Genomic DNA, 17917 nt, shown 5'->3' with positions numbered 1-17917 from the left:
GGGATTTTCTTTCTTTTTTGGGTCACCCTGCCTCGGTGGGAGACGACCGACTTGTTGAAAAAAAAAAAAAAAAATGTCCAGGCCGGATAATGAACCTTGGCCAGTTACCAGAGACGAGCAGAAGTGTTCGCGTTGGCTGCTACTTCTTCACTGCTTGTCCCTCAACCTTGAGCATACAGGTCAAGTGGGTCACGTGACGTGACTCACCAACACTCAGTAGAGTAGTTGAACATAAAGGGGGGGGAAAGGGGAGGTATAACCATCGAACATCACGGCTAACCATACACCGGCACACCGGGCGGCAGGCATGTTACTATACCTCCAATTAAACTTATCATGGCCATGTTACATAAATTATAATAATTGTTAATAAGAATTAGCCTTAATAATACAAGGATGTTCATTTCCAATTTAGCTATTAAAGGAAATAACCGCAATGTAATATTAAAGAAAGGTTAGCCATAGGGGCATGACACCTTTGCAATTTTTCTTTAGAATCTCCCATAAGCACAGTATCATCAGCAAAAAGTAACTGTGTCAATTCCCATTTTGAATTTGATTCCCCAAAATTTAATCCCACCCCTCTCCTGAACATCCTAGCATTTACTTCCTTTACAACCCCATCTATAAATATATTAAACAACCATGGTGACATTACATATCCCTGTCTAAGACCTACTTTTACCGGGAAGTAGTCTCCCTCTCTTCTACACACTCTAACCTGAGCCTCACTATCCTCATAAAAACTCTTTACAGCATTTAATAACTTACCACCTATTCCATATACTTGCAACTTCTGCCACATTGCTCCTCTATCCACTCTATTATATGCCTTTTCTAAATCCATAAATGCAATAAAAACTTCCCTACCTTTATCTAAATGCTGTTCACATATATGCTTCAATGTAAACACTTGATCTACACCTCTCCTACCCACTCTGAAACCTCCTTGCTCATCCGCAATCCTACATTCTGTCTTACCTCTAATTCTTTCAATTATAACCCTACCGTAAACTTTTCCTGGTATACTCAGTAAACTTATTCCTCTACAATTTTTACAATCTCTTTTGTCCCCTTTCCCTATATATAAAGGGACTATACATGCTCTCTGCCAATCCCTAGGTACCTTCCCCTCTTTCATACATTTATTAAACAAAAGTACCAACCACTCCAACACTATATCCCCCCCTGCTTTTAACATTTCTGTCATGATCCCATGAGTTCCAGCTACTTTACCCCCTTTCATTCTACGTAATGCCTCACGTTCCTCCCCCACACTTACATTCTGCTCTTCTTCACTCCTAAAAGATGGCTGTCTCCCACCAAGGAAGGGTGACCCTTAACCCTTTCAGGGTCGACAGGCCTTCTCCCAAACTTGTTCTCAGGGTCGAAAAATTTTTGAAAAAAAAAAATTACTTTTTCTTATGAAATGATAGAGCATATTTTTGTGAGTGTTATAGGCCAAAAAAAAATTGTGATCAATACTTACCAAGATATGAAGGCATGAAGTTTACAAATAGTGAGCCGTTACGGCAACATCGCCGACTGCCGGTCACACGGTAATAGTTTATTTATTATTTTTTCTATTTTTTTCTTTTATTTTTTAACATTTTATTTTTTCAAGTAACTTTTATGGCCTGTGAGACCAATGTATATATACTCATTGTATGCTTCACAATAACTGTACAAACATTGACAGGTGAACATTTTCACCTATTTTAGTTACATAGAAATATATACATAGCATTTATAGGTCCCAACAATGTTTTGGTGGGGAAGGGAGTGTGAGTTTGTGTGAACAACATGGCTGGCAGGTGGCTGGCAGGCAGCTGGCTGGCCGGCTAGCTGGTTGGCTGGATGGTTGGCTGGCCTGCTGGCTGGATGCCTGGCTGGCTGACCAGCTGGCTGGCTTGCTGACCAGCTGACTGGCTGGTTGGCTCTGTCTCTGTCTCACAGGTACACCTAAATACAATTATACATAGTGTAAATTACTTAGGATACATGGAGAATATAATAATAATAATAATTGGAGCATTTTGTAAGAGTGAGTATCACTCGTCTTATCTCTCCACTAATGACAGTGGTGACATTTGATGAGGGGCATCCTATCTTATCTCTCTACTAATGACAGTGTTGACATTTGATGAGGGGTGTCCTATCTTATCTCTCTACTAATGACAGTTTTGACATTTGATGAGGGGCATCCTATCTTATCTCTCTACTAATGACAGTGTTGACATTTGATGAGGGGCATCCTATCTTATCTCTCTACTAATGACAGTGTTGACATTTGATGAGGGGCGTCCTATCTTATCTCTCTACTAATGACAGTTTTGACATTTGATGAGGAGCATCCTATCTTATCTCTCTACTAATGACAGTTTTGACATTTGATGAGGGGCATCCTATCTTATCTCTCTACTAATGACAGTGTTGACATTTGATGAGGGGCATCCTATCTTATCTCTCTACTAATGACAGTTTTGACATTTGATGAGGGGCATCCTATCTTATCTCTCTACTAATGACAGTTTTGACATTTGATGAGGGGCATCCTATCTTATCTCTCTACTAATGACAGTGTTGACATTTGATGAGGGGCATCCTATCTAATCTCTCCACTAATGACAGTGGTGACATTTGATGAGGGTACACTGCCTTCCCTTTATTTGTTTTCACTTTACACATAAACATGTCTATCTGTCTGCTTGTCTCTTTTTGTGTCTGTCTGCTTGCTTCTCTGTCTCAGAGAGAGCCATTAGTGAACCAACACGTATTATACACAACGCAGTAGTCACTGCATCACATCTGAGTCCTGATACTTATTATTTGCCAGTCTGGATTTTTTGGGTTATCCTAGGTAGAGACAGACAGACAGACAGACAGACAGACAGACAGACAGACAGCCAGCCCAGCCAGCCCAGCCAGCCCAGCCAGCCCAGCCAGCCCAGCCAGCCCAGCCAGCCCAGCCAGCCCAGCCAGCCCAGCCAGCCCAGCCAGCCTAGCCAGCCCAGCCAGTCGGCCGGCCATGTTGTTTACACAAACCCACGCTTCCTTCCCTACCTCCCCCACTCCCCCCCCCTCCCTTATTGCCTTTCCCCACCACCCACACTGCAGGAGAGTGAGGTATTCCTTAAGCTTGGCTTGGTGACAAAGATACACTGAATTACCACTCCCACAATGCAATCCGGATGCATAGATTTTTTCCCTACTGCACACACTTACCACATACTCATTCTATTACATGTAGGCCTATCAGCTTTCTCCCACTCAATTCAAAGGTGCTAGAATTTACGTGTACTAGTACGACACCAACCCTGGCACGTAAGCCATACTAATATGGCACCAACCCTGAAAGGGTTAAAAGAAAAAACACTTTCCCCATTGTTCACTCTATCACTGTCTTGCTAGAGGGGTGCTGATACTACAGTTCAAAACTGCAAATATCCTCACCCTTTCTACAGAGTGCAGGCACTGTACTTCCCACCTCCAGGACTCAGTCTAGCTTGACTAGTTTTCCTGAATCCCTCCATAAATGTTACCTTGCTCACACTCCAGTAATTGTAGACTCTGTATACATTGCTGCAGTGATCCTCATTATTATTATTATAATCAAGGGGGAAGCGCTAAACCCGGAGGATTATACATCGCCTGGGGGGATGTGGAAGGCATTCAGGCTTAATTCGGGGAACTGGAGCACAGATCCAATTCCCTAAATCAAGAGCCCCTCACCAACATCAAGTAACCTTTCTTGAGGGGGCAGTGATCCTCAACCTTCCCACATAGTTGATGGTCAAATGTGTGATGAGGACTGCACAGTTTTGTTGCCACTGTGCAGTGTGGAACCTACATAAAAGTAAATTCATAATTTCACATGAGGGCTACAGCCATTTCCTAGAAGGGTCACATGTGGCCCGTGGGCTGCATATTGGGGACCCCTGCATTACTGAGTATCATTAACACTGAATAGTGATAGGGAGGGATATTGGATATTGGTAGAGGCATGGGGATGGTTGGGACTGAGGAGTGTCAGAAGAGAGGATAGGCAACAAAGGGGAGGGAAGAGAATAGGCATGGGGTGGGTGATAATAGTCTAATAATAGACATGATGAACTAGTGTGGAGGAAGGCAAGATTACTGCTAGTGAGATATATTACTCTATATTTATGGGGAAGCTCTAAATCCATAGGGGTCATATAGACCTGGGGAAAGGGAGATAATCTGGTTTCATCCAAGGAAGGCGAGTGTGGTTCCAGCATTAAGGCATCCCTTCCCTTGAAGGGTGCAGGAGAGGAAGAAGGGCACTTTGTAAGGGAAGATAACAAGGAAGAGTTGTACCAGCAGGGTCTTGGGAGGCAGGAGTGCTGAAGATAAAGTTGGCTACATGTACACTGCTGCAGACACACAGTTTTTTTTCTTAACACACTGACCATCTTCCACTGAGGCAGGGAAGGGCGACCCAAAAAAGAAGAAACAATTTCACCATCGCTCAGTCCCATTATATGCACAATCCCATTATATGCACAGTCCCATTACATGCACAATCCCATTATATGCACAGTCCCATTACATGCACAATCCCATTCTGTGCACAATCCCATTATATGCAGAGACTCCTCCAAGTGCTGGAACCCTCTAAAGTGCAGCTTCCTGGGATTCTATAAAATGCAACTTTAACACTGAACACCTTCAGTCTGAAACAAGTTAAAAATATGTATTCTTTTTGTTTTCCTATTACTTAATTTATTAACACATTGGTCATTTCCCATCAAGGCAGGGTGGCCCAAAAAAGAAAAACATTCATCATTCACTCCATCACTGTCTTGCCAGAGGGGTGCTTTACACTACAGTTATAAAACTGCAACATTAACACCCCTCCTTCAGAGTGCCGGCACTGTATTTCCCATATCCAGGAATCAAGTCCGGTATGCTGGTTTCCCTGAATCCCTTCATGAATGTTACCTTGCTTACTCTCCAACAGCATGTCAAGTCAAGTCCTAAAAACCATTTGTCTCCATTCGCTCCTGTCTAACACACTGGCACACGCTTCTTGGAAATCCAAGCCCCTTCCACACAAAACCTCCTTTAACCCCTCTCTCCAACCTTTCCTTGGGCGACCCCTACTCTGCCTTCCCTCCACTACAGATTTATACACTCTCAAAGTCATTCTGTTTCGTTCCATCCTCTCTATATTGCCATACCATCTCAGTAACCCTTCCTCGGCCCTCTGGATAAGTTTTGATAATCCACACCTCCTAATCTCTGGACTATGGATTTTCTACATTACATTCACACCACACATGACCAGACATGACATCTCCACTGCCTCCAGTCTTCTCCTTGTATATAACTATACTCTCATACATTCTCCTCTTTGCTTTCATGGATAAAGTTCTTTGTCTCCACAGACCCCTCAGTGCACTACTCACCTCTTTCCCCTCATCAATTCTGTGATTCACCTCATCCTTCATAAACCCATCTGCTGACATGTCTACTCCCAAATATCTGAACACATTCACCTCCTCCATACTCTCTCCCTCCAGTCTGGTATCTAATCTTCAGTTACCTAATTTTTTTGTTATCCTCATCACCTTACTCTTTCCTATATTATTCACTTTTAATTTCCATCTTTTACACACCCTACCAAACTCATCAACCAACCTCTGAAACTTCTCTTCAGAATCTCCCAAAAGCACAGTGTCATCAGGAAAGAGCAACTGTAACAACCCCCACTTTGTGTTAGATTCTTTATCTTTTAACCCCCACACCTCTCGCCAAGACCCGAGCATTCACTTCTCTTACAACTCCATCTATAAATATATTGAACAACCACGGTGACATCACACATCCCTGTCTAAGGCCTACTTTTATTGGGAAATAATCTCCCTCTTGCCTACTTATTCTAACCTGAGCCTCACTTTCTTCATAAAAATTTTTCACCGCTTTCAATAACCTACCTCCTATTCCATACATTTGCAACATCTGCCACATTGCCCCCCTATCCATCCTGTCATATGCCTTTTCCAAATCCATAAATGTCACAAAAACCTTTTTACCCTTATATAAATACTGTTCACCTATGTTTCACTGCAAACATTTAGTCTACACACCCCCTACCTTTCCTAAAGCCTCCTTGTTCATCTGCTATCCTGCTCTCTGTCTTACTCATAATTCTTTCAGTAATAACTCTACCATACACTTTACCAGGTATACTCAACAGACTTATTCCCCTATAATTTTTACATTCTCTTTTGTCCTTTTTGCCTTTATACAAAGGAATTATGCATGCTCTCTGCCAATCCCTAGGTACCTTACCCTCTTCATACATTTATTAAGTAAAAACACGAACCACTCCAAAACTATATCCCCACCTGCTTTTAACATTTCTATCTTTATCCCATCAATCCCAGCTGCTTTACCCCCTTTCATTCTACTCACTGTCCTTTCCCCTTCACTCACAACTGGTTCTTCCTCACTCCTATACAATGTTATTCCTCCTTACCCTACACACGAAATCACAGCTTCTCTGTCTTCATCAACATTTAACAATTCCTCAAAATATTCCCTCCATCTTCCCGATACCTCTAACTCTCCATTTAATAACTTTTCTCTCCTATTTTTAACTAACAAATCCATTCTTTCCCTAGACTTTCTCAACTTATTAATCTTACTCCAAAACTTTTTCTTATTTTCAACAAAATTTGTTGATAACTTCTCACCCACTCTCTCATTTGCTCTCTTTTTACATTGCTTCACCACTCTTTTAACTTCTCTCTTTCTCTCCATATACTCCTCCCTCCTTGCATCACTTCTACTTTGTAAAAACCTTTCATATGCTAACTTTTTCTCTCTTACTACTCTCTTTACATCATCATTCCACCAGTCACTCTTCTTCCCTCCTGCACCCACTTTCCTGTAAGCACAAACTTCTGCTGAACACTCTTAACACATCTTCTACCCCATTGCCTGTACTCTCACTAGCCCATCTGTCCTCCCACAGTTGTTTATATCTTACCCTAACTGCCTCCTCCTTTAGTTTATAAACCTTCACTTCTCTTACTTGCTGCTTCCATTTTCCTTGTATCCCATCTGCCTTTTACTCTCGCTGTAGCTACAATTAAGAAGTAATCTGATATATCTGTGGCTCCTCTATAAACATGTACATTCTGAAGTCTACCCAACAGTCTTTTATCTACCAATACGTAGTCCAACAAACTACTGTCACTTCGCCCTACATACCTTGTATACTTATACTTATTTATCTTTTTTTTTTCTTAAAATGTGTGTTCCCTAGAGCCAAACCCTTTTCTATACAAAGTTCAATCAAATGCTCCCCATTATCATTTACTCCTGGCACCCCAAACTTACCTACCATACCCCTCTCTAAACACCTCTCTTACTTTAGCATTTAGGTCCCCTACTACAATTACTCTCTCACTTGCTCAAAGTTCCTACACACTTGCTTAACATCTCCCAAAATCTTTCTCCTCTATACTCCTTTCTTCTCCAGGTGCATACACACTTATTATGACCCACTTTTCACATCCGACCCTCATTTTAAACTACATAATCCTTGAATTTATACATTTATATTCCCTCTTTTCTCTCCATAACTGATCCTTCAACATTATTGCTACCCCTTCCTTAGCTCTAATTCTCTGATACTCCTTGCTTAATCCCATTTATTTCTCCCCACTGAAACTTCCCTGCCCCCTTCAGCTTTTTTGCTTAGGGCCAGGACATCCAACTTCTTTTCATTCATAACAATAGCAATCATGTATTTCTTATCATCTGCACTACATCCACCCACATTCAAACATCCCAATTTTATAAAGTTTTTCCTTTCCTTGTTTTTAGTAGTTTATACAGGAGAAGGGGTTACTAGCCCATTGCTCCTGGCATTTAGTCGCCTCCTACGACACGCATAGCTTACAGAGGAAGAATTCTGTTTCCCTTCCCCATGGAGGTAAGCAGAAATAAAGGTGGCCTGGTGGTTAACGCTCTCGCTTCACACGGTGAGGGCCTGGGTTCGATTCCCAGCCAGAGTAGAAACATTGGACGTGTTTCTTTCCACCTGTTGTCTATGTTCCCCATCAGTAAAATGGGTACCTGGGTGTTAGTCGACTGGTGTGGGTCGCATCCTGGGACACTGACCTAAGGAGGCCTGGTCACAGACCGGGCCGCGGGGGCGTTGACCTCCGGAACTCTCTCCAGATAAACTCCAGATAAACATGCATGTGTAGTGTGACCTAAGTGTAAGTAGAAGTAGCAAGACATACCCGCAACCTTGCATGTTTATGAGACAGAAGAAGACACTAGCAGTCCTACCATCATGCAAAACACACAAGCTTATGTTTCACACTCATTTGGTAGGACAGTAGTACCTCCCAGGGAGGTTGCTGTCTACCAACCTACTAAATGTTACCAAAATTAAAGTTTAATTTGCTGATCAGATTTGGTACAGACGAGCCAGACAGGAAGACGCTGCTCTTCTATGTTACAGCGGCGCTGGAAGGTGTCAGAGCAACAGATGTACGATCTCCCATACTACAGTTACAGCCGGTTAGTACATCTTATAGTGTTACAGTAGACTGTTATGTTGGTGTTTTACTTGTGTATGTATGGCAAGAAATGTTTGTTTCACCGTTTTGTAGTTAAAGTAGCAAATTATTATTATTACTTTATTATACATGTAATTCTTCTTCTTGTATTATTATTATTATTTTTATTATTATTTTACTCCGTGGGCAAGTGGACCAGAATTCTTCCTTCGTAAGCCATGCGTGTTGTAAGAGGCGACTAAAATGCCAGGAGCAAGGGGCTAGTAACCCCTTATCCTGTATACATTACTAAAATTGAAAAGAGATTTTTGTTTTTCTTTTTGTGCCACCCTGCTTCAGTGGGATATGGCCGGTTTGTTGAAAGAAGAAAGATTATTATTTTTATTATTATTATTATTATTATTATTATTATTATTATTATTATTATTTTATTTTGTATTTTATTATCATTATTATTATATTGTATTATGCGAACAGATTACAAAACTTAAGAGGTGATATAAAAAAGACCTGGAAAGCATTATCTGAAATTCTAGGAACCAAAAAGATATCCAAAAACAGAACGATCAAACTAACAAAACCAGATGAACCCCAACTCCCACTGACTGAAACAGCAAACACACTCAGTGCTTTCTTCTCCACCATAGGAAAAAAACCTAGCGAGCAAAATCCCAACCTCAAACACCCCACCAAAAGACTGCCTTACTGGCACCTACCCGAATACACTGTTCCTAGCTCCGACCAACTCAATAGAAGTCTCACTCATCATGAGCACACTAAAAAACAAGGCAGGAGATTCAAATACCTTACCACCTTTTATGAACAAAAAAGGTTCTCAAGTACTTTCACCAGTTATTGCAACACTCTTTAACAAATCCACTTTCCCAGCAATTCTCAAAATAGCGAAGGTCACCCCAATCCACAAAGGAAGAGATCTAGCAGACCTGAATAACTACAGGCCAATATCTAACTTACCCCTTCCTTCTAAAATCTTTGAAAAATTAATTCATAGGCAGATCAATTCCCACCTTGTCTCCCACAACATACTCAACCCCTCCTGTCAGTTTGGATTCAGGCCCCATAAAAACATGAATGATGCTATTATACACCTGCTAGAACTAATATACACTGCTCTAAAGAAAAAAGAAGTCCCATTGGGAATCTTCATTGATTTATGTTAGGCTTTTGACACAGTTGGCCATGATTTGTTGCACATAAAATGAACACACTTTGGTATAAGAGGGCACTCCTTCAACTACCTAGTCATACCTTTGCAACAGAAGCCAATATGTGTACACAAATGGAGCTAACGCTTCCACACAACCAATTACAGTCGGCATCCCGCAGGGAAGTGTCCTTGGCCCACTTCTCTTTCTCATTTACATCAATGACCTACCTAATGCATCTCAACTACTCAAACCCATATTATTGGCAGATGACACTACATATGCTTCTCTCACCCAAGCCCAGTCATACTAGCCAACACTGTAAATGCTGAATTACAGAAAATATCTACCTGGATTATGATTAAAAAGCTTACTCTCAGTGTTGACAAAATGTATTTCATTCAGTTTGGAAAAAAGCTACAAATGTTCCACTTGAACCTATCTGTTTTACCTTTACCTGGATCAAACCTATTTGCCTCACTTTCCCCATGAGGTGCATGACCCCTATGAGTTTAGTGCTTCCCAGTTATTATAACTGGGCAGCACTTTCTCTATTTGTAGACAGTGTTTCTGGTATCATTATAGAACTGCATTTTTTCTAAGTTTACCAATATAGAGTCTTGTTCTAACTGTTAGGACTGCTTACTATGTAGCCAAGCTCACCATTACATTTCCCCACCAAGACTAGACACGTAGCAGTTTTGCTGGATGCTCAAGAATGGTTCTTAATCAAACCTGATTACCTCTGCCTCTTCCATACCCCAGATGCTGCATAACTTAATGAACAATGGCAGACCTACATTTTTGGGGCCCTGAAGCTTGAACTGTAATGCAGGCCCCTTTGCAGCCAGCAACAGCTAGCCTGCATGATACTTTAATACCTTTAGAATTTTATTGTAACTATTATTTTGTATTGAATTACACTATATTATTATTATTATTATTATTAAAAAAAACCTTCTCATACAGTAGACCCAAAATTTTTAATCAGTGTGGACTAAAATTGCTTCTGGGGCTTATCTGCAATTAGGGGCCCTTGTTTGCTGCAATGTAGTCACCTCTTACGACACGCATGGCTTACAAAGGAACGATTCTTTTCCACTTCCCATGGAGCTCCTCATGAATATGATAATTATCATATCTGCTGTATGACCCTTCCAGGTTTAGTGCTTAGATTCATTATAATAATATAATCATTATATAGTGAGAAATTTCACAAATGTGTAAAATCCTTGTTTCCACAATCACAGTTTGCATAGATAGAAGTAAAGGCAACATAACAGACAAGTACCCTTGGAAAGACATGGGAAAAATCCAAAACAAAGTGACCATAGTCCATCACATAACTCAAAAAAAGATATAAATTATTTTTATTCTAGGTACAGCATTTGAGAACATTCCATTTTTAAGGTAAACCTGGGGAGTAGACTTTTTTTCTCACTGAAATTTTAAAAAATCTGAGATTTTCATTCATTAACTTTCAGTTGCAATAAATATGATAATATTAGGCCAGTTATGTTTTAGGCAGCACATGAGAGAAACATGTATGATGTGTCTTGGAAGTGTCCTGTTTGGTGTACCTTAGTATACAGTAATCAGCTTTTCATTCAAGGTAAACAGACATTGAAGATTTACACTGTGACTTCAGAATCAAAAATAAAAGTGTTGCATGCACATACACAGCATTATTTTATACACCAGAAACCTGACCTTAAATGTTAGGGACTAGCTCCCTTAAAGTTTACTATACAAATAGTAGGAGTCTAAGATATATGATAGATGAGCTAAGATTACTTGCAAGTGTAGGTAATATAGATATTATTGGTATAACAGAGACCTGGTTCAACCTGAAAGATAGAGAAATGCCTTCTGAATGCAACATACAAGATTATAAACTATTCCACACTGACAGGGTCAACAGGAAGGATGCTGGGGTGGCGATGTATGTCAGAGAAAATTTAAATTGTTGTCTTAGACATGATATAAGATTAGAGACATCGAACACAGAATCTGTTTGGCTACAGTTTCTCGAGGGACATGACAAATTAATTTTGGGTGTGATTTATAGACCCCCAAACCTTGATAGGGAGGACAGTAAGCTGTTATGGGACAAAATTCATAAGGCATCTAGATATGAAAATGTTGTTATAATGGGAGATTTTAACTTTAGACAAATTGATTGGAACAATATGACAGGAAATCTTGAGTCTAGTGACTTTCTTGATATGGTTCAGGATTGCTTTTTAGAACAGGTTGTGACAGAACCAACTAGAGGAAACAATCTGCTTGACTTGGTTCTTGCCAACAAAGATTCACTAAGCAATAATCTTGAGGTTAATGGTGAGCTTGGGGAAAGTGATCACAAATCACTTAGTTTTAATATATCATGGAATTACCCAGATAACTGCAATCAAATCTCTGTCCCAGATTTTCGCTTAGCCGACTTCATGGGACTGAAAAATTACCTGGGTGGGCTAAATTGGGATGTCTTGACTATGGATGAGGTAGGTGATCTTGGTTGCCAATATGACTATGCTCTGAAAGAGCATAGTTCTAGCTACCCAGACAACTTTTGTTCTGAGTAGGGAAATTAGATCCAACAAAAATGATCCCAAATGGATGAACAATGGATTAAAACATCTCATTGGTCAAAAGAGAGGCGTATATAGGTGTATCAGAAGAGGGGATGGGCAGTTAAGAAATCAATATATTCAATTAAAGAGAGAAATAAAGAAAGGAATAAGAAAAGCAAAAAGGGATTATGAGGCTAAGGTCACAAGGGATTCAAAGATTAACCCTAAAGGATTCTTTCAGGTATACAGAAGTAAGATTAGGGACAAGATTGGCCAACTTAAGAGTAACTCTGGTCAGATCACTGACAGTGAAAAGGATATGTGTGAAATTCTAAATACCTACTTCCTCTCAGTTTTCACCCAGGAAAATATTAGCGATATTCCTGAAATAATAAATTATGTAGAACAGGATGATAATAAACTATGTACGATTGCAGTAACTAGTGACATGGTCCTCAGACAAATAGAGAAACTAAAACCTAACAAATCCCCAGGCCCTGATGAACTGTTTGCAAGGGTGTTAAAGGAATGTAAAGAGGAACTTAGCATACCTTTGGCTAATCTTTTTAACATATCACTACAAACTGGCATAGTGCCTGATAAGTGGAAAATGGCAAATGTAATACCTATTTACAAGGCAGGTGACAGGTCCTTGGCTTCGAACTATAGACCAATAAGCCTTACCTCCATAGTGGGAAAATTTATGGAATCAATAATTGCCGAAGCAATTCATAGCCATATTGACAGGCACAGATTAATTAATGAATCTCAACACAGCTTTACAAAGGGGCGTTCCTGTCTTACGAATTTACTAACTTTTTTCACTAAGGTGTTTGAGGAGGTAGATCATGGTAATGAATATGATATTGTGTATATGGGCTTCAGTAAGGCTTTCGATAGAGTTCCACACCAGAGGCTATTGAGGAAACTTAAGGCACACGGAATAGGAGGAGAAATTTTTTCCTGGGTAGAGGCATGGCTGACAAATAGACAGCAGAGAGTTTGCATAAATGGGGAGAAATCAGAATGGGGGCACATCACACGCGGTGTTCCTCAGGTGTCAGTGCTGGGCCTGTTGTTGTTCACAATTTACATAAATGACATAGATGAGGGAATAAATAGCGACATAAGCAAATTTGCTGATGACACCAAAATAGGCCGTCCATTCATTCTAATGATGACACTAGAGCACTCCAGGATGATTTGAATAGACTGATGCAATGGTTGGAGAAGTGGCAGATGCAGTTTAATATAGACAAATGCAAGTTCTAAATGTTGGACAGGTAAATAACCATGCCACATATAAACTAAATAATGTAGATCTTAATACGTGTACTACTGATTGCGAAAAGGATTTAGGAGTTCTGGTTAGCAGTAATTTAAAACCAAGACAACAGTGCATTAGTGTTCGCAATAAAGCTAACAGAATTCTTGGCTTCATATCTAGAAGTATAAATAATAGAAGTCCTCAGGTTGTTCTTCAACTCTATATATCTTTGGTTAGGCCTCATTTAGACTATGCTGCTCAGTTCTGGTCACCGTATTACAGAATGGAAATAAATGCTCTGGAAAACGTACAAAGGAGGATGACAAAGATGATCCCATGTATCAGAAATCTTCCCTATGAGGATACACTGAGGGCCCTGAATCTGCACTCTCTCGAAAGACGTAGAATTAGGGGGGACATGATCGAGGTGTATAAATGGAAAACAGGAATAAATAAAGGGGATGTAAATAGCGTGTTGAAAATTTCCAGCCAAGACAGGACTCGCAGCAATGGTTTCAAGTTGGAAAAATTCAGATTCAGAAAGGATATAGGAAAGCACTGGTTTGGTAATAGAGTTGTGGATGAGTGGAACAAACTCCCGAGTACAGTTATTCAGGCTAAAACGTTGTGTAGTTTTAAAAATAGGTTAGATAAATACAGGAGTGGGTGTGGGTGGGTGTGAGTTGGACCTGACTAGCTTGTGCTGCTGGGTCTGGTGCAGTGCTCCATCCTTGAGTGGAGATGATCAGACTGGGTAGGTCATTGGGCTAATCCTGGGGGGGGGGGGGACATGGACCTGCTCCGCATGGGTCAGTAGGCCTGTTGCAGCGCTCCTTCTTTCTTATGTTCTTATTAATAGTGTTTTTTCTCTGTGTGATGATATGGAGCTGCATGGTTGACAATTACTGGGAGCGCTTGAGGTTCCTGAACCTGTATTCCCTGGAACGCAGGCGGGAGAGATACATGATTATATACACCTGAAAATTCCTAGAGGGACTAGTACTGAACTTGCACACGAAAATCACTCACTACGAAAGCAAAAGACTTGGCAGACGATGCAACATCCCCCCAATGAAAAGCAGGGGTGTCACTAGCACGTTAAGAGACCATACAATAAGTGTCAGGGGCCCGAGACTGTTCAACTGCCTCCCAGCATAAATAAGGGGGATTACCAATAGACCCCTGGCAGTCTTCAAGCTGGCACTGGACAAGCACCTAAAGTCAGTACCTGACCAGCCGGGCTGTGGCTCGTACGTTGGTTTGAGTGCAGCCAGCAGTAACAGCCTGATTGATCAGGCTCTGATCTACCAGGAGGCCTGGTCACAGACCGGGCCACGGGGGCGTTGACCCCCGGAACTCTCTCCAGGTAAACTCCAGGTAAACAAGTGTCACTCTTCTAGTTTTTCTTTTCAGGTATCTGAAGCTCCTGATCCTCCTGTACGTACAGCAATGACACTTGAAGGCTTCCAGGTGGCTCTCATTGTGCTGGCTGCTGTCATTGTTATCCTGGGAGTCATTGGAATATGTTACATCTGTTTACAATGGAAAAGGTATCTGTTTACTTGTCACTTGCTGTTAACATGTCAAGATATGGCTTGTAGAGATACTGTTCATAATGATATAGCATAAAAAACTGATGACATATCTTTTAGAAACATTTTATTTATATTTTTTATTAACTATACCTTTTAAAAACATTTGATTTATTTATTTTTGTTTTAAAATGCTGGCCATCTCCCACTGAGGCAGGATAACCCAAAAAAGAAACACTATCACTGTCTTGCCAAAAGTGTGCAGATATGACAGGTTAGATGTCCCTCTAAACAGCAGATATTCCAAACCCCCTTCTTTATAGTGCAGGAACTGTACATCCCACTGGGGGTTTCAATAATCATCAGTGTCGGTTATTTGGTTAATCTTATGCATGGTATTGACTGTTGAAAATAAATGAGACAAGATTATCTATTGCATTGACAGTGCCAGAGGTAGTGGCTCTGGGATAGAAGAATGAGCATAATGCCTCTGGGATAAAAGAATGAGAATAATAGACTATTGGGATTAGTAACCACAGAAGGTTAATAACCTAGAATAATCCAAGAATGCCAAACAGCGTGGCTTATTTCCATTGTGTGTCTTATTTAGGTTCTTCCCTAGAATGACACCTACAATAACTTAACTCCTAGATATCTATTTACTGCTTGGTAACTAAAGGAGCAGGTGTTATGAGACTTGTCCATATGTCCCACTACTCACAGGGTTTAATCTAGGAACTTTTGATTGATACACTCTCATTCTCTTAATGCTTTATGGCCTCTCGATTTTCTGTGAAGCTCAGTGATGGCTCTTCAGGATCTCTGCTTGATACCGACTGTTTTTATTCTGATATCTTAGCAGTGTTGACAGTGATGGAATGAGGGTGCAGATACGAAGTAAGTCCTGCCCAATATCCCAGGCCTGCACCACCTGCCATGTGGTGACTATGAGTCTGTTATCACTGCAGTGTAGCACTTCTGTTGGGATGCAGCCCTTAGAATAACCTTTACAGGATCAGATACATTATGAAGCATTGTATATGTCCTAAACAAGGAAGTACAGCCCCTGGCTGGGCTGCAAAGGCACAAGATAGAAGAACCTATGAAAACAGTCATGTGTATGTCACTTCTTGCCTGCTTTTGAACTAGACATACCTGCCTGTCTCATGTTTATAGAAAACAAAAAGGTAAAATACAGTGACTGGAGTAATACACGAATACCCGAACAGTCAAAAGAAACACGAGATGACATTTTGATCCGATTTGGACCATTGTTTATCTTATAGTGGGCACTGCTCTGTTGTGTACATTCTGGGGGAATGTCCAGTGAACTTGGGTCATGGGACCAACACTTAAGAACCTTTTTCCCTTTGTCTTTAACATTATACCATTATCTTTCTCCATTACCTTCCTTCTTTTCTTTCTCAGTTTTTCATTTTCTAAATGAAATTGATCTGTAGTCACAAGGACCCTACTGAAAATAAATGACACTGTTTGGCTTGTAGGTGTATGGTTCAGAGAACCGACAGGATGATGGATTAGACATATGTACAACACATGGGTATCTTTATTGTGTTAATGTTGATGGACTGATCACAGCAATTCCAGGCTGATGGACTGATTACTTCACACTCCTTCTGTCTTCAGCTATTCTACTCTGTACTGAACTGAGGAAGCCACTGGTTGGTGAAACGTTTCCACAATAAAGATACCCAAGTGTTTCACAAGTGTCTGATTCATCAAATTGCTTGACTTTCTTGGGGCTAATAATCCAAAGAAAATCTCCATAACTAATTCCACAACCAGTGTCAAGGTTTCTGTAGATTTTCAAATTTATTTTATGGTGTAAAAACAAATGTAAGGCATAATTTTTCAGTTCAGTTTCCTTTTCAGATACATAAGGCATCGTGATGAAGCAAATAAAGCCGTGGTAGTTGTTGCACCACCTTATGAAAGGGTTGGCTCTATTATTGAACCTATTGCAAAGGAATACGAAGTTCAGGTAAGCCTTCACTATGCAAACCCACACTGAAATGAAAAGGAAGAATTGTTACTTCATGCACTGTATCAGTTAACTGTAATTATGTACAGTGCTGTATCAATTAATTTTAGCTGTGTACCTCTTCAAGGGGGGCTCCTTGTTGTGGTGAAGAGGCTCTTGGTCTGAGGAATTAGACCTGTTGGTCTCCTTCCTCAGACTGAACCTAATTACCCCCCAATCCCCTTTTCCCTTCCCTCCTCCTCCTCCCCACCCCTCCCTTTTGCCCTTCCTCTTTTTGGCCTTTGAGATTTTTCCCACAGGCGTGCTAGTTCCTAGGTAGGGGAAAGGGTACCGGGGTCCATCCCATTCCGTTGAGGTTCTTGGCGGTGGCGTAGTTTGCCATGGAATCTGGATTGCCTAGGGATGTTCCGATCCCTCTCCGGTATCCCGGAGAGTGGCTTTGGGTGTCTTTCGGGCGACGGGTGTATCTCTGGAAGCCACCTTTCGGATTCTGGGGGTGGTGGCCGAAGGAGGTATGCTTTGTGGCGGATATCCGGCCGCCCTCTCTTTTGTCCACCAAGGTAGCTCGGCAGATGTGAGGTTGCTGTCCCGGATTGCTGGTTTACTGGCATGAAGGGTAGGGTATGGCACGGGTTCCATGCTGCATCTGCGCTACTAGCGGTGCTGAGGTTCTCTTGGGTGTGGAGGGAGATTTCCGGCCCTTTCATTCCTCCTGGGAACTATTCCTCCCCGCTCCCCCCTTTTTTTTATTCTTTTTTTATTCTTATTTTCTTTTCTTCCTTCTTTTTTTTTCTTAAAAACAAAAAGCAAAGGAGT

The 17917-nt window shown here is 40.9% G+C and overlaps 1 protein-coding gene across 1 annotated transcript in view; it reads left to right on the top strand.

Moving 5' to 3' along the window:
* LOC128687667 (cadherin-99C) overlaps window positions 1-17917 on the top strand; it is a 302830-nt gene that overhangs the window by 273667 nt on the left and 11246 nt on the right. The window contains exons 28-30 of the mRNA XM_053775248.2: window positions 8454-8562; window positions 14981-15117; window positions 16993-17101. Of these exons, the coding sequence (XP_053631223.2) occupies window positions 8454-8562; window positions 14981-15117; window positions 16993-17101 (355 nt within the window). The remainder of the gene's footprint in view (window positions 1-8453; window positions 8563-14980; window positions 15118-16992; window positions 17102-17917) is intronic.

This window comes from Cherax quadricarinatus, chromosome 11 (assembly GCF_038502225.1).
Source record: "Cherax quadricarinatus isolate ZL_2023a chromosome 11, ASM3850222v1, whole genome shotgun sequence".
Taxonomy (NCBI): domain Eukaryota; kingdom Metazoa; phylum Arthropoda; class Malacostraca; order Decapoda; family Parastacidae; genus Cherax; species Cherax quadricarinatus.
This window is presented reverse-complemented; position numbering and strand designations above follow the sequence as displayed.